The following is a 27399-nucleotide window of genomic DNA, read 5'->3' as shown; positions in this document are numbered from 1 at the left end:
ACTTTCCCAGGCTAGGGGTCGAATTGGAGCTGCAGCTGCTAGCCTACACCACAGTCACAGCAACACAGTATCCGAGCCGCGTCTGCAACCTACTCCACAGCTCACGGCAACTCTGGATCCCCGACCCACTGAGCAAGGCCAGAAGTTGAACCCGCATCCTCATGGATGCTTATCACGTTCGTTAACCACTGAGCCACGATGGGAACTCCTGGGTCTATATTCTTTATTCCTGAAAAAAAAATTGGGCAACACAAGTGGTAGCCACCACTGTATATTATCCTGTTTATTCCCTATGATCACACAAGAAGGCAGCTGCAATTGTGGCTACTTTAGAGATGAGGAAGCAAGCTCAGAGAGGTTAACTTGCTAGGAAGTGGGCCAGAATCCCCAAAGCCCTCTGTCTTGCCAAGAAAGCATCCAGGCATAGAACACCATCTTCCCTTCAGAGAGGAAGATCATCGGATAATTGCCTCAGTCATTTGCAAGTCATTCCTCCTTAAAGTCAACCAAAACTCTTATTCTGCTTTATCAGCATGGTTCCCCATAAACATGGAAAGCAACATGTTAATGTGTCATCACCACCAACATAACAACTCATTGTCTTAACTTATCAAACCCTCTACTTTAAATCTACCTTTCCTCAGAATGGGTTCCATCACTGAGTCATTGCAAAGTCATAGCTTTCAGGTGTCCTTACAATTCTGAGCTAAGAATTTTACTTTGATCAAAAATATCTCATTGAGAACCACCTCATACCCTTTAGGATGGCTCCTGTAAACATACCAGAAAATAATAACGATATGGAAAAATTGGAACCTTTGTGCTGTTGGTGGGGATGTAAACTGGTACAGCTGCTGTGCAAAACAGTATGGTGGTTCCTCAAAAACTTTTAAATAGAATCACCATGTGATACAGCAGTTCCACTTCTGGGTATGTACCCCAAATAATTGAAAGCAGGATCTCCAAGAGATAGTTTTCCACCCTGTTCAGAGCAGCTTTATTCACAGTCAACACAAGTTGGAAGCAATCCAGGTATCATAGATGGATTAATGGATAAGGAAAATGTGGTCTATCCATTCAATAGACTATTATTCCCTTAAAAAGAAAATTCTGACAAATGCTGCAACATATATAAACCTCGAGGACAGTATGCTAAGTGCAATAGTCCAGTCACAAAAAGACAAATACTGAATGATTCCACTTACATGAGGAACCTAGAATAGTCAAATTCATAGAGATAAAAAGTAGAATAGTGGTACCAGGGCTTGGTAAGTGGGGAGGTGGGGTTTTTAGATTTGCGAGATAGAGTTCTGGAGATGGACGGCAGTGATGGTTGCACAATAATGTGAATATACTTAATACCGCTGGACTGTATAGTTAAAAATGGTTAAGGTCGGGGAGTTCGCTTCTTGTCTCAGCAGTTAACGAACCCAACTAGGATCCATGAGGATGCAGGTTCCATCCCTGGCCTTGCTCAGTGGGTCAGGGGATCCAATGTTGCCATGAGCTGTGGTGTAGGTCACAGATGTGACTCAGATCATGAGTTGCTGTGGCTGTGGTTTAGGCGGGCAGCTGTAGCTCACATTTGACTCCTAGCCTAGGAACTTCCATATGCCTCATGTGTGGCCCTAAAAAGCAAAAAAAAAAAAAAAAGAATTAAGATGGAGAGTTCAGTGGTAATGAACCCAACTAGTATCCATGAGGGTTTGATCCCTGGTCTTGCTCAGTGGGTTAAGGATCTGGCATTGCCTCAGCATTGGTGTAGTTTGAAGACAAGGCTCAGATCTGGTGTTTCTGTGGCTGTGGCATAGGCTGACAGCTTCGATTCCACCCCTAACCTGGGAACCTCCATATACCATGAGTGTGACCCTAAAAAGAAAAAAAAAATTAAGGTGGTAAATTCATGTTATGTGCATTTGATTTAATTTTTTGTCTTTTTAGGGATATGGAAGTTCTCAGGCTAGGGGTCAAATGGGAGCTACAGCTGCGGGCCTGTGCTGCAGACACAGCAACATAAGATGCAAGCCGTGTCTGTGACCTACACCACAGCTCATGGCAGTGCCGAATCCTTAACCCACGGAGTGAGGCCAGGGATCGAACCTGCATCCTCATGGATACTAGTCGGGTTTGTTACCCACTTCGCCACAGCAGAAACTTCATTATGTGCATTTTACAATTAAAAAAATGTTAAAGAATATCCAGCTGAAAAAAATAGATATCAACCTCAATACAATCAAACATGTGGAACTTCTGATGAGTAACTGAACTTCTCCGTTACAGTCACTACTTTTCCCACCCCCTTTTACATATTGCCCCCCCCCCCCCCATATATGAAAGAGGTATTGGTGAAGAGTGCAGTGGAGCCAGAAGTGGCTGGAACATTCAGGGAGAAACACATCAGGAACCCGAAGGAGGTGCCAGGCTGTACAGACCAAGTCTATGTGAGAGGGACCTACTCTCTTAGATAAGAGGGACAGTTTTATAAAATTAAGTTTGGTGCTCACCTTGAACAGGCAAGGGTCTTGCATGCGAGGCCAGTGTAAGTGGTAGCAGATGCCCAAAGGAATAGACAGGTCCTTCAAGGGTCTTATCATTTCTCTTTGGGAAGGCAGAATTTTTACAAGTGGGAAAATCGTATTTTCAGGAAATGCATTAAGTGCCAGGTGGTGGGAGTTCCCTTCATGGCTCAGTAGAAACCAATCTGATGAGCATCCATGAGGATGCAGGTTCAATACCTGACCTCGCTCAGTGGGTTAAGGATCCGGCATTGCTGTGAGCTGTGGTGTAGGTCACAGACGTGGCTTGGACCTGGCGTGGCTGTGGCTGTGGTGTAGGCCAGCGGCTTCAGCTCACGATTCAACCCCTATCCTGGGAACCTCCACATTCTGAGGTTGCGGCCCCCCCAAAAAATAACCAAAAAAACGCCAAGTGGTGGCATATACTGTACATACAGGAATTGAGCTGAAGGAGAGATTAATTCAGGTCCTGTCAGTAAGACAAGATTTTGCACGGGTAGATTTGAGCTGTTTTGAACCATGGAGCTGTATTACTAGAATTGGCTTTGGGAAATGTTACTGTATTTTGCTTTTCAAACTGATTTAATCTGTGGTTTGAGTTCCAAGCAGATACCACGAGAAAAGGTGTCTGTTTTTTCCTACACTTAGTTTCAAATATCATACAGGAGTATTGACTGAAAAAAAAAAGTATGACATGAGAGTTGTGAGTTAAGTTTTATTGGAGGCAAATCAGGACTATAGTCCAGCAAGCTGCATTTCAGTAGCTCTGAGAATCTGCTCCAAAGAGGCGGAAGGGAAGGTCAGTATGTGTGTGTTTGGGGTGAAAGAGGAGGTATGGGCCATCAAGCACACATTTTGCAGAAGGTTGCTGCTAGTCTCATGGAAGTTACTGCTCGTCACAACCAGCAGTCATCACCATGAAGGATTTTAGTGCTTTTCTAGATATGAGGAGATGCAAGAATGGAGCTTATAAAATATTCTCCCAAAAATATCTAACTATCTAAAGGCTTGTTCTGCCAGTTTTTCCCAGAGCACAGTGTGCCCCATTCCTGATCTCCACTCTGAGTTCCTCTCAGGGATTGTTGAGGGTGGGTGGCTGCAGCAGCTTGTGGCCTCGGATGAAGACGCGAGATGAAGATGCTTTCTATTTGTTTTGTTCTGCCCTGAGCGCCCTCATGTACTCTTTTTGGATTAAGCTCGAGATAAACATAACCCCTTCCACCCACACTGAAGCCAGCTTTTCCTCATTCTGCCAAGACCTATGGGTGATATTCCTAGCCTCACCCTTCATTTTCCAGCTGCTGTTGGCTCCCACCTCTCTAGAGGGTCCTGTAAACAAAATAAGCAGCCTGAGTTCATCCTGCTTCTGTCTTCCTTCTGTGTTTGGTCCTGTTACATGGAGTAGCTGAGAAACCCTGGCTAATCATTAGTCAGGCCATTTCACCTGCCTCCAAGGTTGTTTTAATCAAGGTCTTTTTTTTTTGTCTTTTTGTCTTTTTGCTATTTCTTGGGCCACTCTCGTGGCATATGGAGGTTCCCAGGCTAGGGGTGGAATCGGAGCTGTAGCCACCGGCCTACGCCAGAGCCACAGCAACGCTGGATCCGAGCCGTGTCTGCAACCTACACCACAGCTCACGGCAATGCCGGATCGTTAACCCACTGAGCAAGGGCAGGGACCGAACCCGCAACCTCATGGTTCCTAGTTGGATTCGTTAACCACTGCGCCACGACGGAAACTCCTAATCAAGGTCGTTTTAATTGTTGCTACAAAAGACTGGCCTATCCTCCACGTGGCATGTAACCTAAGCAATAAAATGTTTGCCTGAGTTGCTTCCCCAGAACTTGGAGTCCGCTGTATGTAGTTCAACTGAGCTGGTTAAGACTGAACAGGACCACAGAACCTCCAACTGGGCGTGCGCGTGTGTTCTCCGGTGACCTTTTGATGTCAGAGGGCTGAAAACTCCACCCCCAGATGGTGCGCAGAGGCCTGACGCTTAGTCGCACCTGCGCAGAACAGCGGTAATGACCGCACCTGTTCTAATCTCCGCTCCCCATGGCCCCCCTTCCCCGCGCCCCGCCACGCCTCGGTCTGCTCTGCTGCCTCATCCCCTATAAGTACCCCGAGCCCTTTGCCTTCCAGCAGGTGGATCTGAGACTTTGTTCTTCAGTCTCCTCTCTTTGCTGCAAACCTGTGGACTCTCACGTGTTTCAGCTTAAAGAACCTTTCTACAAACTGGGGCAAAACGAACTTAGTTCAGGAGCAGACGCTTGGTTATTTGTTAAATAAGCTAGCGGATCAAAGGGACACAGATAAGATGGGAAATGAATTGTTTCCTGAATGACTAGTTGGAGTTGGCATTCACTCAAAAATAAACAAGGGAAATGACAGATTCTGCCATCTGGTTTTCCTGTTGAAGTTTTTTTTGTTTTTTTTTCCAAATTTATTTATTTATTTATTTATTTTTGTCTTTTTAGGGTCACACCCATAGCATATGGAAGTTCTCAGGCTAGGGGTCTAATTGGAGCTGTAGCTGCCAGCCTACCCACAGCCACAGTAACGCCAGATCTGAGCTGAGTCTGTGACCTACACCACCGCTCGTGACAATGCTGGATTCTTAACCCACTGAGCAAGGCCAGGGATCGAACCCGTGTCCTTATGGATCCTAGTCAAGTTTCTTACCACTGAGCCACAATGCAAACTCCTCAAATTTATTTTAAATTTAAAATTAGTTTGAAGATTATTACAAAACAATTTCCATACATGCTGTTTACACTGGCTTTCCTTATATACTCTGTAGTTCCAATTATTCCTTAATCCTTAGGTCCTGGTAGGGATCCTCTTATTTCCCCAGTTTCTAGCCAGACCTGAGCTTAAATTGGGTGTCCTTACAGAGAAATCAGCAGAAGCAGTGAAGTTAGATTTAGGAAAATGTGTGCATTAGCAGAATGACAAGAAAGGAACTCTTTCTTCTTTCTTTCTTTCTTTTTAAAGTTTTAACTAGAAATTTTTAAAATAGGGAGTTCCCACTGTGGTATAGCAGAAATGAATCCAACTAGGAACCATGAGGTTGTGGGTTCAATCCCTGGCCTCACTCAGTGGGTTAAGGATCCGGCATCGTTGTGAGCTGTGATGTAGGTTGCAGACGCAGCTCGGATCCCATGTTGCTGTGGCTGTGGTGTAGGCCAGCAGCTGTAGCTCTAATTCAGCGCCTAGTCTGGAAATCTCTATATGCCATGGATGCGGCCCTATAAAGCAAAAAAAAAGAAAAAAGAAAAATTTCAAATATAAGAACTGTGTCTCCTTGCTGCCCTCAGCTGGTGTAAAAATACGGTGCTCTATTAAAATAAATTCCCCCAGTCCATGCCCACTTGAAATCCAAACCAAAAGTACCTAAAATTTTTCCTAGACCTTGAAAAAGGTTAGGTTTCATTCATAAATGCTGAAGGTTTTCAGATACCCTGCCCAAAAAGAAACAGCAAAGGAAGTTACCCTGGTCTTCCTTCTTTACAGAAAAAGATTTGGAAAGATCCAGTCTTTTTTTAAGGAGTGGGGTTGGGCTGGAGAAACCACAGAAGGAATCCTGGGTCAGAACATGAGTATCCACCCTTATTTTGACCTCAATGCTTTTCTTAGGCCCTTTACTAACTGTGCCTCTAATATTCATTGTTTTAGATTTGAAAAGAAGTCTTTCAGGACATAAAATTGGGGAGGTAGTGGGATTTTCAGGGGAGGATGCAAACAAAACTCAATACCCCTGCATTTCAGAGTATTAATTCCTGATCTGGTAAACAGCTAATTGAATGAAAAACTGATGTAACACATTTTAATTATACATCAATCATCTTTATTGTTTGCAACTCCAAGTTTTCCTTAAAACAGTGATATTTCACTTTCACTGTTTTTACATCCATTAAAGTCACTCCTCCCCACTGCAAAATTACCCATACACGGCAATTAGGACTTGATCTATGCACTTTGATTTTGTTAACAAGTGGATAGGAAAGATTACTTCATCTCATTGAGAAAACATTTTCCTTCGACACTTTGTTCCATCTTGGTTTTCTTTAAGAGTTTGAGCAAAGGGCTATTTCAAAGGCTGATTCTTTCTCCTTTCACGAGGCGCCCTTTCCATGTCCATACATCCTGGAAGTAATGCAAACACAATGAATTTATTAGACACTTCAATTTACTATGCACTAGAGTAGATTCCTAGCATCTACAAATAGTTGAATAAAGAAAACAAAAACAAAAACCCTCCAAAATAGTCATAACAATAGATAAGCCACATTCCGAGACTCCAATTAATTTACGTGCCAAAATCTAAAATCATGTTTTATAAGCCAAGATGGTTGATCCCGTATACAGGAAACCCTAAGGACTCCACACAAAAACTACTTAACTGATCAACAAATTAAGCAACATAGCAGTATATGAGATTAACATTCAGAGATCAGTTGCATTTCTGTATACTAACAATGAAATATTAGAAAAAGAATATAAAAATATCTTTTAATATCACACCCCCAAAAATTAAATACCTAGGAATAAACCTGACCAGGGAGGTGAAGACTTACATGGTGAGAACTATAAAACATTAATCAAGGAAATTAAAGAGAAATCAAAGAAATGGAAAGCTATTCTATACTCGTGGATTGGAAGCATTAATATCATTAAAATGGCCATACTACCGAAAGCAGTCTAAGATTTCATGCAGCCACTATCAAATTACCCATGACATTTTTCACAGAACTAGGACAAACAATGCAAAAATTTATATGGAACCATAAAAGACCCAGAATTGACAAAGCAATCCTGAGGAACAAAAACCAAGCAGGAGTCATAACTTTCCCAGACTTCAGACAATATTAAAAAGCTACAGTAGGGAGTTCCTGTTGTGGCGCAGCAGAAACAAATCCAACTAGTATCTGTGAGGATGTGAATTTGATCCCTGACGAGGCTTGGATCCTGAGTTGCTGTAGCATAGGCCAGCAGCTGTAGCTCCCATTCGACCCCTAGCCTGGGAACTTCCATATGCCATGGGTGTGACCCTAAAAAGAAAAAAAAAAAAAGCTACGGTAATCAAGACAGTGTGGTGCTGGTACAAAAGCAGACATAAAGAACAATGGAACAGAATAGGGAACCCAGAAATAAACCCAGACACCTATGGTCAAATAATCTTTGACAAAGGAGGCAAGAATATAAATAGGAAAAAGACAGTCTTTTCAGCAGGTGGTGCTGGGAAAACTGGACAGCCGCATGTAAATCAATGAAACTGGAACACGCCCTCACACCATGCACAAAAATAAACTCAAAATGGCTTAAAGACTTAAACGTGGAGTTCCCGTCGTGGCGCAGTGGTTAACGAATCCGACTAGGAACCATGAGGTTGCGGGTTCGGTCCCTGCCCTTGCTCAGTGGGTTAACGATCCGGCGTTGCCGTGAGCTGTGGTGTAGGTTGCAGACGCGGCTCGGATCCCGAGTTGCTGTGGCTCTGGCGTAGGCCGGTGGCTACAGCTCCGATTCAACCCCTAGCCTGGGAACCTCCATATGCCGTGGGAGCGGCCCAAGAAATAGCAACAACAACAACAAAAAGACAAAAAGACAAAAAAAAAAAAGACTTAAACGTAAGACAAGGTACCATCAAACTCCTAGAGGAGAACAAACTCCTAGAGGCAAAACATTCTCTGACATCAACCATACAAATGTTTTCTTAGGTTAGTCTCCCAAGGCAATAGAAATAAAAAAACCAATGGGACCAAATCAAACTTAGAAGCTTTTGTATAGCAAAGGAAACCATAAGAAAAACAAAAAGACAACCTACCGAATGGGAGAAAATAGTTTCAAATGATGCAACTGACAAGGGCTTAATCTCCAAAATATACAAATAACTCATATAACTCAACAGCAAAAACAACCCAACTGACAAATGGGCAGAAGACCTGAATAGACATTTCTCCAAAGAAAACATACAGATGGCCATCTGGCACATGAAAAAATGCTCAACATCACTACTTATTAGAGAAATGCAAATCAAAACTACAATGAGGTATCACCTCACACCAGTCAGAATGGCCATCATTAATAAGTCCACAAATAACAAATGCTGGAGAGGGTGTGAAGAAAAGGGAACCCTCCTTCACTATTGGTGGGAATATAACCTGGTACAATCATTATGGAAAACAGTATTGAGGTTCCTCAGAAAAATAAATATATAACTACCATATGACGCAGCAGTCCCACTACTGGGCATATATCCAGATAAAATTACAATTCAAAAAGATCCATGTACCCCTATGTTCATTACAGTGCTATTCACAACAACCAAGACATGGAAACAACCTAAATGTCCATCATCAGATGAATGGATCAAGAAGATGTGGTACATATACACAATGGAATACTACTCAGCCATTAAAAAAGAACAAAATAATGCCATTTGCAGCAACATGGATGCAACTAAAGACTCATACGAAGTGAAGTGACTCAGAAAGAGAAAGACAAATACCAAATGATACCATATGATAGCACTTGTATGTGGAATCTAAAACATGACACAAATGAACCTATCTACAGAAAAGAAACAAACTCATAGACATGGAGAACAGACTTGTGGTTGCCAAGGGGGAAGGGGCAGGAGTGGGATGGACTGGGAGTTTGGGGTGGTAGATGCAAACTATTGCATTTGGAGTGGATAAGCAATGAGATCCTGCTGTATAGCACAGGGAACTATATCCAGTCATTTGTGATGAAACATGATGGAGGATAATGTAAGAAAAAGAATGTACATATATGTATGACTGGGTCACTTTGCTGTATGGCAGAAATTGACAGAACATTGTAAATCAACTATAATAAAATTTAAAAAGATAAATCATGCATGAGTATTACTGAGCACCTGAAGAAAAAAAAAGCAATCAAGATCTTTACCTTGTCATTTCATACAAACATACCTTCAGACTGCCACCTTCCAAACCATAGAATTTATGGGTTAAGTCTAAAACTTCCTTTTCAATCTTTTCTTGACTGGTGCCCTTTACGTCAATGTATTTGCAGTCAGAAGCTGCAAAATGGCAGGAAATTGCCTGTGCAAAGTGAACCGATTCATGTTAGAAAAAAAAAAAAAAATCCCGTTGATACCAGCAACCAAGGAAGGAGTCTTTTTGAAACTTAGTTCTTTCACTTATTATTCACTTTTGAGATTGAATGCCGTTCTCATTTGTCCTGAATCATTCTCTTGATGGCTCAGCTGCTTTTTTCCTCCCCAGTGTGAGGCTAATTGAGAAATTACAAGATGTTTTTCACTAGCTGTGTTATTTATTTTCCAAAGGTATATATGGGGCAGGAAACATAATTATGTAAGAAGGAAGTCTTTTAACTTTTTGGCATTTAATTTTTCTAATTAGTAGATATTGCCAAACCCTACAAAGGAATGTATACCAGGGTCTTTCATCACCTTCTCAGCTACAGAAGTTAGTTACTCAACTGAGTTTGTAATGAGTTAGTATTTCAGTGACTACAGATTACAGGGAGCAAAAAATCTGAAAACTCCTTGGAAGGAAAATAATACAAGCATACTCCTCTCAAATCAAAAGGAGTTCCTGTCGTGATGCAGCAGAAATGAATCCAACTAGGAACCATGAGGTTGTGGGTTCAATCCCTGGCCTTGCTCAGTGGGTTAAGGATCCGGTGTTGCTGTGAGCTGTGGTGTATGTCACAGAGGTGGCTCGGATCTGGCGTGGCTGTGGCTGGCAGCTGTAGCTCCAATTAGACCCCTAGCCTGGGAACCTCCATGTGCTGTGGGTACGGCCCTAAAAAGCAAAAAAAACAAACAAAAAAAAAAACAAAACCAAAAAACAAAAAGGACATTTAAGGTCTGAGAGCATTCACCTACAATATGCATCTAGTTTCCTTCTAAAGATGTGGCTGGAAGTTCCTTGGCACTCTCTGTTCTTGAAAAAGTTATAAACAAATCTAACTTGCAAGGCAATAATTAAAACTCACCTCCCTTGTCACAGGTTAGTTATCTTAAGGGGACTGCACCCATCAGAAGCGCCTTCTACTTTGCCCCAAATATCAAATTTCTAGGCAGTTGAGTCCCAAACTCCACTTCCCATGGAAGCCCCAGTGGCATCCCAAGCCACACTGGGGCCTGAGACAAAAGGGAAAAAAACACACACTCCTACCTGTATGCTTTTATGTATCTGTAATGGGTAATATTTTCCCAAATTTTAATGTAGTTAGAAAATACTGAAAAATTACCAGAGTTCCCATCTTGGTTCAGCGGTAGCAAACCCAACTAGTATCCATGAGGATGTGGGTTGGATCCCTGGCCTTGCTCAGTGTATTAAGGATCTGGCATTGCCATGAGCTGTGGTATGGGTCACAGATGCAGCTCGGATCCCGTGTGGCAGTGGCTGTGGTGTAGGCCGGAGGCTACAGCTCAGAGCTGACCCCCAGCCTGGGAACCTCCATATGCCAAGGCTGTGGCCCTAAAAAGAGAAAAAAGGAAAAATTACCAAGTCAGTGTATTAAACCCATTGTTTCCAGCATCATGCCTCTATCCCCCATTTGCACAGTTCTGAGGGTCATGGTAGTGGAGAGTCTGATTTTGCTTATATTTAAAAATTTTGGTATCGTGCTCACTTTGGATTTTTGGGCACTGATTATGATTTACTTTACTGCATTAAAATATTATTTAACTGGATTGCTCAGGTGTCTGTTTCTTTGTTTGTTTGTTTGGTGTCCCTGAGGAGAGTGCCTTCTTGTCTCACACACCAATCTTGTTGAGCCTATGGATTTTTGAATGAATGGATGATGCAATCTGACAACTAATCCTTGGCCTTAAGGAGACAAACTGGAAAGCTTCAGCCCCAAAGAAACCCCTAATATTTCATATCAACAGCCATGTTATCATGGGGAGATGTGAGCCCACAGTCCTGTCAGATTTGCTGAATTTTATTTATTAAAAAAAATTTTTTTTTTCCGTTTCAGGGCCGCTCCTGCAGCATATGGAGGTTCCCAGGCTAGGGATGGAATCAGAGCTGTAGCCACAGGCTCATGCCACAGCCACAGCAATGCGGGATCCAAGCCACATCTGCAACCTACCTATACCACAGCTCACGGCAACACCAGATCCTTAAACCACTGAGCAAGGCCAGGGATTGAACCTGCGTCCTCATAGATGCTAGTCAGATTCGTTTCCAGTGAGCCACAGTGGGAACACCCTGTGACATTTTTGTTCCTAACACATTCATCTTCAGAAAGAGCTGTGAGGTTAATCCATACCTTCCGGAATCCTTCAGTTTTGTTCCGACCAGATCCATGGATGAGCAGAGGATGAAAGAAAACAGTGTCTCCTTTCTCCATTGTGACGTACACCCGGGTGTTATTTTTGTCATAGTCCTGGATCCCATGAAACATGAGGTTAACTCCTCCCTAATATACATGAGAGAAACCAAGTCTGTATGTGAGGAAGTCAATAATGAAAACTTTTGCTTTTTTTGGGGGGGTGGGGTGCTGCTCCAGTGGCATATGGAAGTTCCCAGGCTAGGGGTCAAATTGGAGTCACAGCTGCCGGCCTACACTACAGCCACAGAAACCCAGATTCAAGCCACATCTGCGACCTATACCACAGCTCAGGGAAACATTGGATCCCTGACCCACTGAGCAAGACCAGGGATCGAACCCGCATCCTCATGAATACTAGTCAGATTCATTTCTACTGCGCCACAATGGGAACTCCCAATAATGAAAACTTTTATTAGTGATTCATCAGGAAAAACAGATTTTCTGAGTTCTTCAAAGAGAAAGAGAGAAATAAATTAGATTTAAAAAAAGAAAACAATTTGAGTATACAAAAGCTTCTCAGATGTCTGGCTTCAGAAAGCCACATGTTGACATTAAAATCATGGATTTTTTTGGCGTTCCTATCGTGACTGAGTGGAAAACAAATCTGACTAGTATCAATGAGGACACAGGTTTGATCCCTGGCCTCGCTCAGTGGGTTAAGGGCCCAGCGTTGCCATGAGCTGTGGTGTAGTTTGCAGACTTAACTCCAATCTGGCATTGTTGTGGCTGTGGTATAGGGCAGCAACTACAGCTCTGATTCAACCCCTAGCCTGGGAACCTCCATATGCCATGAATGCAGCCCTTAAAAAAAAAAAAAAACAATAATAATAGTGATAATATCATGGATTTTTTAAAAGAGATGAAAAACTTGGGATTTCCACCTACCCTTCATTGCTGATTTATAAATGACGATCCAGATCAGTTCTGCGTTTCCTGCAGGAGACCACCTTTCCAAGCGAACCCATAATCCACCTTTCCCAATGTGATCTCCTCAAATTCTCCTGGAACTTTTCATTTCTTCTATAACTTAGAATATCTCTGAGAAGCTAACTATTCTCCCAAACTGGGGGAGAGAAAATGCTCAATTTTCCTGAGCTCCAAAACCACTCATTGTCACGTCCAGAGTAAAGAAAGAATGGTCAATTAAAACATTGTGTGTGTTTACAACTACTTGCAAAGTTAGTTATTGCTTTAGGTAATGGTTCTGTCTTTATGGAAGAAACTAAAATGAGACATGACTTAAACTTTGCAAGCTTACGTGGGTTTTTGGAAGGCAGCATCCCATTTCCCTTCCTAAGACTATCCGAGTCCAAATTCCTGTTGGGGAATTATTTCCCTACTGTACTGTGTTGACACTTTGACCCAGTGACCTTTTCTCCTGCTCAAGGTGGACATGTGACCCAGATAAGTCATTCTGACCTCCCACTGCAGCCACTTTGAATCTGAGCAGAGGATCGAAGAGACCAGACATAGTAAGGGTTCAACTGCCCACACCAGGTGCCCCACCCCAACTGTTCCCAATGAGTGAGGACTCCCGCTTTCCTGCCCCCCAGAGCTGGCCAGCCTTTCCTCAGCATGTGTCTGCAGTGCTCCCAAATACTCCCTTCACCTTAAGTCAGTGAGAGCTACTTCTGTTCCTTGCACCACCTTCCCTAAACTTCAGCTTCTGGATTTTAGATTTTCTATCAGAATCTAGACCCAGATATTTTTACTTATCACTAATCCTCGGTGCAAGAATTCTAACTCAATGGCACCAAAGTTCTGAAAGCCTTTTTTTTTGTGACATTTTTCAGAACCACATCCATTCTGTTTACCTTAACAACACGTGCCCTTCCCATTCTAATCACCATTATGGCCTTTTAAGACCTTATTGCCTAACCTAAAATGCTAAGCGTCTCTCCTCTGGTTTCTCTGCCTCTGGAAGTCTACCTTCTGTGCCAGACCACAAGATTATGGCTCTTGAAGAACTGATTTGATCTTATAACTCATGGGCTCAACAGCATTTAGCAGCCCTCCAGCATCACCAGCTGAACTGATAAACCGTGGAACAGGTGCGCAATGGACGAGTACTCAGCCCTCCCCAGATGCTCTCTCTGCTGGTCTCTCCAGATGGAAGGAGACAACCCCGCCTTCTTGACTGCAAGAGCCACCATTCAGTGTATGAGCCTCACCTGGCACTTGGTACACACATCTGGTGTCACACCTCTGCAATTATGCTTTATCATCTCAGACCCTATACAGCACCACCAAAGTCCCCTCCTTTGGTTGGCTTTCAGACTCTTGTTGCAAGAACAAACATCATCATTTTGTCTGACATCCTTAAATTCCCTGATTCTTACTCCAAATCCTAGAAGAACGTTTTCTGAAGAAAGGAAATGTCATCTCAGGGGCAAAGCTCCTTATGTATACTGACGTGAAATCAAAACCACAGAATGTTCTGATCAAAACTCAGCCTCTAGGCAGACTTACCTCCCACTGGGGATAATCATGCAGTTTCAAGGGGCCTTTGTGAGTTCCTGGGAACACAACCAGACAGCCATTTTTCCGGTCAATGTGCTCCATGGCCGTCCAGGCACAAACAATGTTATTGCTGGGCCTGAAGGGGAAATAGTGCAGATCCTGGTGCAAGGGGTGACGGGATGTCTTCTTGCCTGAAACAGAAGCTAGTGTTAAAATAAATAAACTTGAGACTCAGAATTATTGTCCTCTGATTGAAAAAACAGAACAATGACCTATCCCTGCCAAAACTAAACAGGTGGAAACAATGCTAAAGAAAACCAGCCTCAGAGTTCCCATTGTGGCTCAGTGGGTTAAGAACCCGACAGAGTATCCATGAGGATGTGGGTTTGATCCCTGGCCTCGATCAGTGGGTTAAGGATCCAGCGTTGCCATGAACTGTGGTGTAGGTCACAGAAGTAGCTCGGATCCCGTGTTGCTGTGGCCGTGGCGTAAGCCTGCAGCTGCAGCTCTGATTCCACCCTTAGCCTGGGAACTTCCATATGCTACAGATGTGGCCCTAAAAAAAAAAAAGAAAGAAAACTAGGTTCAACAGAAAAGCACCAAATTGGAACATCAAATCAGCACAGTCACCAGATCCTCTTTCTTTCTGGTTTTCTGGTAGCCTAGTAGTACTTAGACTGTTTTCTAACAAGCTGTACCTATGTCATTCCCTCTATTGTGGTTTATTCCTCTGCAACTGGTTTGGACACAGAGCTTAGTATTCCCCCGCCACAAAAAAAGTTTGATTAATTAAAGATATTGGTCAAATTTGAGATTCTTCAGTAGCCTTCTAAGTGGCTAATACAAAAATATATTCATTAATAAATTACCTACCTAAATAAAAGGCCTCAGATGCTTCTTCACCAAACTAGAAGCATTTGGTGTACAATCACTGAGTAGAAAAGAGCTACTATGACCACATTTACACGTTTCCGTAGTTTTGCCCTCAGAACATGGCTCCCTGGGGCCACTGGGTCCCTCCAGGCAAGACATCCATGGAGGCAAATCCTTGATGATAAGCTACAGGCCTGTCGGGTAAACCTCCCCCAGCCACTGGGAGGAAGACGAAGTACAAAATGAAGGTCACAAAGCAGGCTGATTTACTGCTGCTGGAATAGCAGAATTTCTCAGTGTGAACCAGAAGCCGTCTGCCTTAGAACCTCTGGGTATGGGTAGTAAGATGCAGATTCCTGGGTGCTATTTTCTGAACCAGTCTCTCCATGAGGGAGGTCTTAGCAGCTGCATTTTAGCAAGCCCAGGAAATGTTAGGAATTACTCTGGTATCTGATGTATAAGAAGTTTTAATTTGTTAGTAATAACAAAGGCTTCAGAGCAGGAAGGCAGAATCCACACACTCAGGCATGGGTAAGAGTGGGTAACAAAGCTTAGAGATTTTGAATAACAGGAGTCTGGAGTGTAGACTTGGTCATGTTTATTAAACTGCATCCAGGAGCCAGCTGTCTGAAAACCCAGGAATAACTCTACAGGTAATATCAGAGTCACTATTATACTTCAATAATATAATGTAATCATGTTGTAATGTAATCTATTTTAAGACTTCGTAGCTTTGCTATAACCCGAACATCAACCTTATGTACTTGTAAATGAAACATTTTTTCTTTTGTTTTTGCTTCTTGTTAACAAATAAGAACCCTTTACCAGTATCTGGAGGTTTGTTTATCAGCATTGTATGCATGGCCATAATATTGGGTCCAGTGAAGCACTCCACATACTTCAGAATCTAAGGGAAGAGGGGGAAAAATTTCATGGGAAATCAGAGGCACAGGCACGTGGCACAAAGTACACCTGTCTATACAAGAACCCAGAGAGCAATAGCTTAAAACAGTTAATCAGTATTTTATAACCTTGTAAACAAACCATGGAAAAGTCAGCAACTGGGAAATCATTAGAAGTTTATAATACTCTGAATTAAATGGCTTTGTGGAGCCAGCTGGGAAGCAATAATTACTTCTTGCTCCTTCTACAAGAAAGACATGAGTTTCTATGGGACATCAACTGCAAAGGACAGGAATACTCTTCTTTTAAACAATGCTGTTGGAAGTTGCCCAGTGAGAAGGCAGCTTCCTTTTTCTTCACAAACATTCTTAGTAAGAGGGGGCCATAAGGAGTTCCCATTGTGGCTCAGTGGGTTAAGAACTCTACATAGTCTCTGGGAGGATTCGGGTTCAATCCCTGGCCTCTCTCATTGGGCTAAGGATCTGGCGTTGCCATGAGCTGCAGCATAGGTCATAGATGTGGCTCGGATCTGGCATTGCCATGGCTGTGGCATAAGTCACAGCTGCAGCTGTGATTCGACACCAGCCTGGGAACTTCCATATGCCACAGATGCGGCCTCAAAAAGAAAGAAGAAGAAGAAGAAAAAAAAAAAGCATTCCCGTTGTGGCTTACCGGTTAACGAACCCAACTAGTATCCATGAGGACACGAGTTTGACCCTGGCCTCCCTTCAGTGGGTTAAGGATCCGGGATGGCTGTGAGTTGTGGTGTAGGTCACAGCTCGGATCTGGCGTTGCTGTGGTTGTGATGTAGGCCAGTGGCTATGGCTCTGATTCAACCCCTGGGAACCTCCTTTTAGGGTGCAGTCCTAAAAAAAAAAAAAAAAAACTGAAGGAACCATGAAAAGACCCAACAGTTTTGCAGGGTCATGAGTAAGGCCAAGGGAGAGAGAGCAGAGGCTCAGAGACTGCTTCATAGTCGGCAGCGCCGTTAATTCAATAACTCTTTCCTTAGGTCTGTGAACCAGGCAGAGTGACTGGAAACGGGGACATAAAAGTGAACAAGATAAGCAGGCCCCTGCCCCCATGGAGTTTATATTCTGGTGGAAAGAAAGATGTTAAACACAATGACATGGCCTTTGTGGCTGAGACCCCTACTATGAGGAATAAGCTGCAGGGGGAGCATGTGACAGGGAGGGCCACCTCCTACATCAGACCCACCTGGAGGGGATAACAGGCAGAAAGGACTCAACAGTGTACGCCTACTACCTGCCAGGGGCTTTATATACCCATCAACTCTCTTAAGCCTTACCATAAACTTCCAGAGTTCATGTTCCCACCCGTTAACAAACCTTTGAAAGTGCCCTTTGTGGCTCAGCAGTAACAAACCCCGACTAGTATCCATGAGGATGCAGGTTCAATCCCTGGCCTCGCGCAGTGGATTAAGGATCTGGTGTGGCTGTGGCTGTGGTGTAGGCTGGCAGCTGCAACTCCAATTAGACCCCTAGCCTGGGAACTTCCATAGGCCGTAGGTATAGCCCTAAAAAGCAAAATAATAATAGTAATAATAATAATAATCTTTTGAAATGAACATCCCACATGAATAAGATGCCCAAATTGGCAAAGCCAGTTAAGTGAAAAAGATGGCATTCAAACTCCAATACTGTCTGACTCCAAAAATGAAGCACATTATACTGCTTTCTCACTATTTGATCTCTCATGTGTAAGGAGTATTGGCAATTTGAGTATGAAACATTTGAAATGTTACAAAAATCCTAGGAGTCAGGCCGCATGCCTTTTTAATAAGTTTGTTTTGGGTTTTTTTTTTTTTTTTTTGGTATTCATTTAGGCTGGTATTTTCTAAACCCTAGTCATTCATTTAAGAACCATCCTTACTGTTTCTGTACTACTTTGCAGTGCTTCCCAAAATATTTAGCCAATATCTTCCCTCAATTACCTTAACTCACTTCTTTTACTTAATCTTATCCTGAAATATATTCAAGGAATATATTCTTGGAATCATAGGTTTGAGGTGTTGGTTCATTTTCTAACACACATCAAAATAAGTACCTAGCTATTAAAATAATGCCTAGCTCCTAAAAATCATTGCATGAACCACCAGCTAGGTGACTCAAACATTAGAGAGGTAGGCAATATGAAAGTCCTGATAGAGCTTAATCCACTACAAGCCGCCTGTGATTTCAAGCTTTTTATCCTTGATCTACCCACACGACCTCCACTTCCATATCAGGACCTGAGGTTAGGAAGAGTGCATGGTTCAGAGGGGTTGATTCCCTCCCCATCGCCACCCTAAGGGGCCCGATGTCACAGGTGGTTCACCTGTACCTTCTTTCTTCATGAGTCAGATTTTCTAACAACACTTGGGGTTACAATTTCTAATAAGTACTTTATACAAAGTATCCTTTAAAACCATTCTCAGTAAGTGGTTATAAACTGTAGTACATGTATGCAATGGAATACTCTGCTGTAGTTTACAAAGTATAAAGTAAATCCTCAGATACTAATATGCAAAGATGGCTCAGATCTCCAGGTGGCAAAACAAGGTGACAACCAGTATGTTCCCATGTTATGCAATAGGTGGGGTTATACAAATATGCTTGGTGATACCTGAGATAACTAGCTTAATTCACTTTTCATGTCATGCCCTTCCATACTATTTGGATATTTTTATAAATATGAATGACTCTTAAAGAATAATCTTTTTTTTTTTTTTTTCTTTTTTGGCGACCCATGGCATATGGAGTTCCTGGGCCAGGGATCAGATCCAGGCTGCAGTTGCAACCTAAGCCGGAACTGTGGTAACGCAGGATCCTTTAACCTACTTACTATCCCAAGCCAGGGATCGAACCTGCATCCTGGTGCTGCAAAGACAGGGCAATCCTGTTGCACCACAGTGGGAACTCCATGATTAATCATTAAAAAAAAAAAAAAAAAAAAGTTTAAATTTCAAAACAAACTCACACCTCTACCTACCAGATTAGTAAAACAAAAAGAAAAAGGATTTATAATAAATAGCTTCAGCACTTTCACCCCATTTTCAAATGTGAAAAAGACACCCTCTTGCTTGCTCTCTCTCCTTACTACAGAATTTCTGCTCTTTTTTTTTAAGGACCTCACCCCTGGCATATGGAAGTTCCCAGGCTAGGGGTCAAATTGAAGCTGCAGGCACCAGGCTACACCACAGCCACAGCAACGTGGGACTCGGGCCTCTTCTGTGACCTGCACCACAGCTCACAGCCAAGGCCAGGTCCCCGACCCACTGAGTGAGGCCAGGGATTGAACCCCAGTCCTCATGGCTACTAGTCAGATTCGTTTCTGCTGCGTCACAGTGGAAACGCCACAGAATTCCTGCTCTTCTTAACCAAAAATAATTTGCAAAATTATGAGCAGGATTTCTCAATCTTGGCACGACTGATATTTTGGGATGGATAATTCTTTGTTTGGGGGAAGGGGTGACTCTGTGCCTTAGCGCATCCCTGGGCCTCAGGAATGCATCCCTGACCTCTACCCATTAGAAGCCAGCAGCACATATCCTCCTGCATGACAACCAGACATATCTCCAGACAGTGCCAAGTATCCACCACAGCTCTAGGGCCCTAGGAGAAAGGGGCTAGATAAAGTAAAAAATAAAATTAGAAGATTGCAGAGGCAGGGGTGCAGGTGGGCTGTTAAAGAGAAAGAAAACATGAGAAGTTCTTGAACCTCAGGAAGGGTGCAGTATCTGAAGAGTTCCTTATCTTCTTGGAAATTTTGGACCTTGGAGACCGTTTTCTCACTTGGAACATATTCAGATTTGCCGACGGACACATCTCTCATCAGCATCAATCCCAGTGGTTTCACCTCCTCTCTGCAGATTCTTTCAAACTGAACCCTAGAAAATTAAATTGGCAAATGATGTCATCACCGCTGGCCCCAAGCACCTGCATGATCTTGTTTTGTGGAAGGACTCGAAGGTTTGGGGGTGGTTTCTCTGCATTAAGTTGGCCTCCAGCCCCAGACTGAATAGTTCTGATGAAAGGAAGGAGAAAATGGCCAACTTGGAAGGGCCTGCCTCTGGATTGCAAGGCTGGAATTCAGCTATTCCTGAGCTTAGCAAACCAGTGGGAAAATACTGGTGATTTGGTTTTATCTGAATAAAACAGCACACACTTCCATAGCACTACTAAGTGTCCAGCCCTGTTCAAAGTACTCTCTCTTTTACCTATTTAGTCCTAAAAAAATATGACATGAGTACATTATTTCCCTCATTTTGCAGATAGAAAACAGTCAGGGGAAGGTGCAGTAAACCGCCCAGGGCATAGAGTGTTAAGTAATAGGATTAAGATTAAAGCCAGCCACTCTGGGTTGAACCCAGGTTCTGACACCACTTCCCAACAAACCCAATTCCTGAAAAATATCTGAACACACACGAGCTAATCTTATTCATAGTCCCATTATATACGCCTAACACATATTTCTGTAAAACACCAAACAGAGTTACTGTACCTAAAGCGTTCAATATCAGCATCAGATACCAAATTTTTAATGACAAGAAACCCATTTTCTTCATAAAATTGTCTCTGTTCTAGGCTTAGAACATTATTATCGCGAGTATACCTAAAGGAGAAAAGAAATCTCACATAAGTACAATTTAAAAATCACAGCCTAGGAGTTCCCATTGTGGTTCAGTGGTTAACGAACCCGACTAGCATCCATGAGGATGCCAGTTCAATCCCTGGCCTCAGTCAGTGGGTTAATGAACCGGCGTTGCCAGGAGCTGTGGTGTAGGTCACAGACTCGGCCCAGATCCCGAGTTGCTGTGGCTGTAGCGTAGGCTGGCAGCTGTAGCTCCAACTGGACCCCTAGCCTGGGAGCCTCCATATGTCTCGGGTGCAGCCCTAAAAAGACCTAAATAAATAAATAAATAAAATTTTGGGGAGTGGGGGGATGTGCTTGGGCTGTGGGATGGAAATCCTGTGAAATGGGGTTGTTATGATTATTATACAACTACAGATGTGATAAATTCATTTGAGTGATTAAAAAAAAAAATCACAACCTAGGAGTTCCCGTTGTGGCGCAGTGAAAATGAATCCGACTAGGAACCATTAGGTTGCCGGTTCAATCCCTGGCCTTGCTCAGTGGGTTAAGGATCTAGCATTGCCATGAGCTGTGGTATAGGTCACAGACGAGGCTTGGATTCTACGTTGCTGTGGCTGTGGCAAGGCCTGGCAGCTGGAGCTCTGATTCAACCCCTACCTAGCCTTGGAACCTCCATATGCTGGGAGTGTGGCTCTAAAAGGACATAAATAAATAAATAAAAATAAAAATCGCAACCTAACAATATGTTTCAAGAACGTGAGAGATGTTTATACCCTTCCCCTCAACATTTGTTTCTACAACTTTAAGCATATAATCTGAAAAAATTTTCAAAACTTTAAATCCCAAGCATTACTAACTATTGCCAAAAGATGGAAGTTATATAATTCAGTTATATAATTAATGGAAGTTGAAGTTAGATAACTAATTATACTGTATCCACTCAATGGAATCTGACTCAGGCATTGAAAAAAAAAAAAAAATGAAGGGCAGGAGTTCCTTGGTGGCCTAGTGGTTAAGGATGTGGGGTTGTCATTGCTGTGGTGTGGGTTTGATTCCATGGCTCAAGAACTTCCACATAACACAGGTGTGGTGAAAAAATAAATTAAAAAAATAAAAAATAGGATTTCCCATCATGGCTCAGCGGAAATGAATCTGACTATCTGACTATCATCTGTGAGGACGCAGGTTCGATCACTGGCCTTGCTCAGTGGGTTAAGGACCCAGCGTTGCCGTGAGCTGTGGTGTAGGTTGCAGATACGGCTCAGATCTGGCATGACTGTGGCTGTGGTAAGGCCAGTGGCTACAGCTACGACTCGGCCCCTCGCCTGGGAACCTCCATATGCCGCAGGTTGTGGCCCTAAAAAGACCAAAAATAAATAAAATAAAAAATAAATTTTGGAGTTCCCACCATGACATCTAATGGAATTATGGATGATTTTTTTTAAATTCCTCCTGATTTTAAATTTGGTTCTATAATGAATATGTAAAGTTTTTCAGATGGGAAACAAGTTTAATGCATTTTATGTTTTTAATTGTTTAGTTCATGCATTCACAGGAGGAATCAAAGTAACAAAAACCTAAGTAAGTGTATATAGCACACACACATCTTCACATCACCCAGTCCATTCCTCCAGACTGGAGTTATGGCTCTATCGGACTATTCCATGGAGAGTAGTGTCTTCTATGTCAAAGGTAATTTAAGATAAACCAAAGATGCTAACCAGTACATCAGAATGACCAAACTGTAGGCTAATTTAAATGAGATATACCATGCCTGAATTTTAAAAAATAACATTATATAGTTTCTGACATGTTTCCTCCTTTGAGTTCCCGTTGTGGCTCAGCTGGTTAAGAACCAGATTAGTATCCATGACGACACAGGGTTTGATCCCTGGCCTTGCTCAGTGGGTTAAGTATCCGGTGTTGCCACGAGCTGTGGTGTAGGCTGGCAGCTGTGGCTCCGATTCAACCCCTAGCCCAGGAACTTCCATATGCTGCGGTTGCAGCCCCCTCTCCCCCAATAAAAAAAGCAAAAAAAAAAAAAAACAAAACAGGGTCTTCAAAACTTCCACAATCATTCTAATTAGAATAAGTCCTGGAAATGGAGGATTTGTATAATAAACTCTCATCAGGCAACATGTAGATTATGTCCTAGTTACCACTAGGAAAAAAAACCTTTATATACATTATATGGTTAAAAATTAAAATTAGATCTACTTACTGGAATTGTTGAGGTTGGAACTTGGCAGAAGAAACAGCCCCTGAAGTGGGATGAGCTGTCTAGGATGTGAATTAAGGCAACTAAAGTAAAATTTAGGAGTCAGCCTTTTCTAGAAAGTCCACCCTAGACTGGTTTTCCCAAGGGAAGGCTAGACCTAAATAGTGGTGGTGTAAACTAATTACACACATAAGCTCTGATGCACAACTGCGTACTTAGTTTCATTTTCCTTTGTTTCATTTTCATTAACCTGACGGAGGTTAGCCCAAGGTTATCTTCCTGCTGCACAGGGCAGGAACCCTAAACTGGGGGAGTGCGCTCAGTACCTGGTCCAAGGTCACCCAGCAGAAAACTGCTGAGCCAAGACCTGGCCCATCCTATACCTCATAGCTTCTGTCTATTGTATTCCATACGTCTGTTCTTTCCACTCCACTACTAAATGAATGAAAGTGGAAAGGCTCTATTCTAGAAATAGGGAGAAACGTGCTATTCAAAAGAGGCATTTAACCTAGTGGGAATCCAGTCTAAAATACTGGGAATGGAGTTTCTGTCATGGTGCAGCAGAAACGAATCCAACTAGGAACCATGAGGTTGTGGGTTCCATCCCTGGCCTCGCTCAGTGGGCTAAGGATCTGGCATTGCCGTGAGCTGAGGTGTAGGCCGGCAGCTGTAGCTCCGATTAGACTCCTAGATTGGGACCCTCCATATGCCGCGGGTGTGACCCTCAAAAGACAAAAAGACAAAGAAAAATAAAATACTGGAAACAGTTTGGCTGGTCATTAAAAAAACAAACAAACAAACAAAAAAACAGGAGTTCCCGTCGTGGCTCAGTGGTTAACGAATCCGACTAGGAACCATGAGGTTGCAGGTTCGGTCCCTGCCCTTGCTCAGTGGGTTAACGATCCGGCGTTGCCGTGAGCTGTGGTGTAGGTTGCAGACGCGGCTCGGATCCTGCGTTGCTGTGGCTCTGGCGTAGGCTGGCGACCACAGCTCCGATTCAACCCCTAGCCTGGGAACCTCCATATGCCGCAGGAGCGGCCCAAGAAATAGCAAAAAAAAGACAAAAAAAAAAAAAAAACTGGAATTCCCGTTGTGGCTCAGCAGGTTACAAACCCAGCTAGTATCCATGAGGATTTGGGTTCCATTCCTGGCCTCGCTCAGTGGGTTAAGGATCTGGTGTTGCCGTGGAGCTGTGGTGTAGGTCGCAGATGCAGCTTGGATACTGAGTTGATATGGCTGTGGTGTAGGCCTCCAGCTGCAGCTCTGATTCCATATGCTATGGGTGAGGCCGTAAAAAGAAAGAAAGAAAAAAAAACCTGCACTATGTTTGATGCTTCAAAAATTATTCCTGGAGTTCCCATCGTGGCTCAGTGGTTAACAAACCCGACTAGTATCCATGAGGACGAGGGTTCAATTCCTGGACTCACTCAGTGGGTTAACAATCTGGCGTTGCCATGAGCTGTGGTGTAGGTCTAAAATGCGGCTTAGCTCGGATCCTGCGTTGCTGTGGCTGTGGTGAAGGCCGGCAGCTGTAGCTCCAGTTCAACCCCTAGTCTGGGAACTTCCATATGCTGCAGGTGTGGCCCTGAAAAGACCAAAAAGAAAAAGAAAAAAAAATGATTCCTTATCCCCAAAACCACCTTTCTTTAGAACCAGTTAAGATTGGGAAGAAATTGCCACAAAATTTCTAGTAGTCTGCTTAAGCCACACACTCACTGAAAATCTAGACAGAATTGTCCAATACCCAGAGCCACTCACCACATCTGGCTATGTCCATGAAAATGAGTTAAAATGAAAACTGCAGTTCCTCAACTGCACTGGTCATATTTCAGGTGCTCACAGCCACAAGTGGCTACCGTATTGGGCAGTGCTGGTGGAGAACCCTTCCCCCCTGGCAGAAAGTTGTACTGGACGGTGCTGCTCTAGGAAATAGATGAAAAAAACCACACTGTGACTTGGAAACGCTATTACAGGTCCAGTGGGATCAGAATATTAAATTTGAAAAGTAGTAACAAACAGAACCCAGAAAACAGTCTAATTCCAGTTATATCTAATCCCAGGACCTAGTGTGGTTCTCACAATTGAACTTGAATCAGAAACAAGTGAAAACAGATTGCTGGGCTTCCCCTCCAAATACTTTGATTCCACAGGTCTGAGAGGAGCCTGAATATCTGCTTTTCGAACAAGTACCCAGATGATTTTAATGCTGCTGGTCTGGGCACTGCACTTGGACCACCACTGCTTTTCGTTCAGTGACCTTAGTCAGCAGTGTAAATCTGTCCTAGCCTCTGTAGGAAGGTTTTGTCCCCTGTAAAATGAAATTACATTATTACTTGGTTTCCCTTTATGTTTGTGGACAGGACAACATTTACAACCGTTCTGATACATCAAGCCTTGGAACTCAGCAGAGAGAGCAACAATAAAAAAGGGAAGGAGACAGCCAGTAAAATCATCTTAGGAGAGATTTCAGAATACTAAATACCGAAGAACAGAGGCTAATCCGCTTACTTAAGGAAAAAAATCCCAGGCCCAGTTTTCTGTGAAGCTTCCCAAAGTTTGCCCTGAATAAGAACATTTAATTTGAGCAGGCCAAATATAACCAATCCTATAAAGCATCTTGATTTATGTGTCTCACAGTGACATCTCTCTGGATCCACTACCTGTAGCGCACACATTCTCCGGGGATTGACTTGGGGTGGACACTGCATACCTGGCCCTTCTTCAGGAGACAGTATAAGCTCCTGAGTGCTCCCCTGGAGAAGGAAGAGCTGGGGGCAACCGCCCTGCTATCCTGCCACAGCTTCTTCCTGTAGCTCTGCCCCCCTGTTTAACTGTCTTGGTCTCTCCTCTGTGGCAATTAGACAGGGCCCAGTGCAGAAAGTGACAAGGCAGGGAGTTCCTGTTGTGGCTCAGTGGTCATGAGCCTGACTACTATACATGAGGACTCTGGTCAGATCCCTGGCCTCACTCAGTCAGGGATCCAACACCGCCAAGAGCTGTGGTGAAGGTCACAGAGGAGGATCAGGTGTCCTACGCGGCTGTGGCTGTGGCAAAGGCCCCATAGCTCAAATTAGAACGCCAGCTTAGGAACTTCCACATGCCTCAAATGCAGCCCTAAAAAGCAAAACAAAAAAGAAAGAAAGAAAAGAAAAAAAGAGAAAGCGCCTGGGCAGCAAGGGCAGGCCCAATGGGTGACGGCTTCTCACCCACCCCTCCCCAAGCTGGGGAACAGAGGCCCTGAGAGGCCTTCGGTCGCTGGGGCCAGGAGTTAACAGGCCCCCGGCCGGGCAGGTTCCCCTCTAAGGCCTTCCCGCCTCGGCTCCTGGGGACGCAGCAGCCCTCCCCCAGAGCCAGGAAGAGATGCAAGCGTCACCGGGCTGGTTTGGGGTGCGGGGCACGGCACCAGAAGAGCCTGTGCGGAGGCTATGAGACTCTCCCTGAAAGCCACCACCCTTGCAGCTCGAACCACTCGCACCCAAAGGATACGACGGTCCCAGCGGAGCTGCCGCCGAGGTGTTGCAGCAAGGTGTTCAGACGGGTGTACGCGCGGCCTCTCTCCATGGCCTCGGTGGGGACCCCAGGCGGCCAGGCCGCCGCCCCATTTAACTCTGCTGGCGACCCCGCCTCCGCGTGGCGTGGCAGGAGGGGCTTGGAGCGGACCCGGATCCCAGTGCTCCGCCTCCGCGGCCAGGCGCAGTGCCACTTCCATCCGGAGCGCCCTGTTTCTAGAAGATCCCAAATATCATCCCAATCGCACAGAGCAGGAAACTGGTCCTCAAGGGCTCAGTCACTGGGTTAAGATCACTCAAGAAGAAATCGAGCCAGAACATAACTCACATGCTTAACTGCATAGTTTCGATGTATTTTATTCTACGCGCTGCTGAAATTTGGCCTCTGTCTACGGTGCCGAATTGAAACACAGAGACAAGAGTTTTGGGTAGAGGAGGCAAAGATAGCGTTATTGTTTTTCCAAGCAAAGGGGGCGCGGGGGCGGGGATCACAGCAGGCTAATGCCTTAAAGATTGTGCTCCCCCTTGGAAAGAATTGCGAGGAGTTTTACTGTCAAAAGGAGAAAAAGAGGTTTTCAGACAGTCATCAGGTTTGGGACACACATGCATTCATCTTTCTTTGGAGAGGGATCTTAGTCATCAAAGCTGGAGTCAGGTGATCTTGGCATGATCATGATGGTGGTGTCCTGGGTTATTGCCTGGAATAACAGTACTTGCCGAAAGGGCATGTTGAGCAAAGACTGGAACAAAGCTGGCAAGTTCCTGAAAAACATCATGTGCTAATAATGATCTTTAACCCACAGGCAGTTGTGCTCCAGATACCTAATCTTTACATTGTGGGTGATTGTGTTTAGGGTGCTATTAAGCCAGGGATAAGGACCAGGAAGGACTCTAAGCTGTTCAATTGTAACATATTCATTTCTTGGAGTTCCTCTTGTGGCTCAGCGGAAAGGAATCTGACTAGGAATCATGAGG

At 43.7% G+C, this 27399-nt stretch overlaps 1 protein-coding gene across 1 annotated transcript; it reads right to left on the bottom strand.

Moving 5' to 3' along the window:
* Positions 1 to 6338: 6338 nt before the first annotated feature.
* On the bottom strand, positions 6339 to 26581 carry PHYH (phytanoyl-CoA 2-hydroxylase). Its single transcript, XM_047755048.1, has 9 exons — positions 26402 to 26581; positions 22919 to 22977; positions 20605 to 20715; positions 19822 to 19990; positions 16024 to 16105; positions 14335 to 14516; positions 11803 to 11952; positions 9468 to 9599; positions 6339 to 6660 (listed from the first exon to the last, which is right to left on the bottom strand). The coding sequence occupies exons 1-9, from the start codon at positions 26474 to 26476 to the stop codon at positions 6607 to 6609; spliced, it is 1014 nt and encodes a 337-aa protein (XP_047611004.1). The 5' UTR covers positions 26477 to 26581; the 3' UTR covers positions 6339 to 6606.
* Positions 26582 to 27399: the final 818 nt, after the last annotated feature.

This window comes from Phacochoerus africanus, chromosome 12 (assembly GCF_016906955.1).
Source record: "Phacochoerus africanus isolate WHEZ1 chromosome 12, ROS_Pafr_v1, whole genome shotgun sequence".
NCBI classification, from domain to species: domain Eukaryota; kingdom Metazoa; phylum Chordata; class Mammalia; order Artiodactyla; family Suidae; genus Phacochoerus; species Phacochoerus africanus.
The sequence above is the reverse complement of the archived record's forward strand: the minus strand, read 5'-3'. Positions and strand labels throughout refer to the sequence as shown.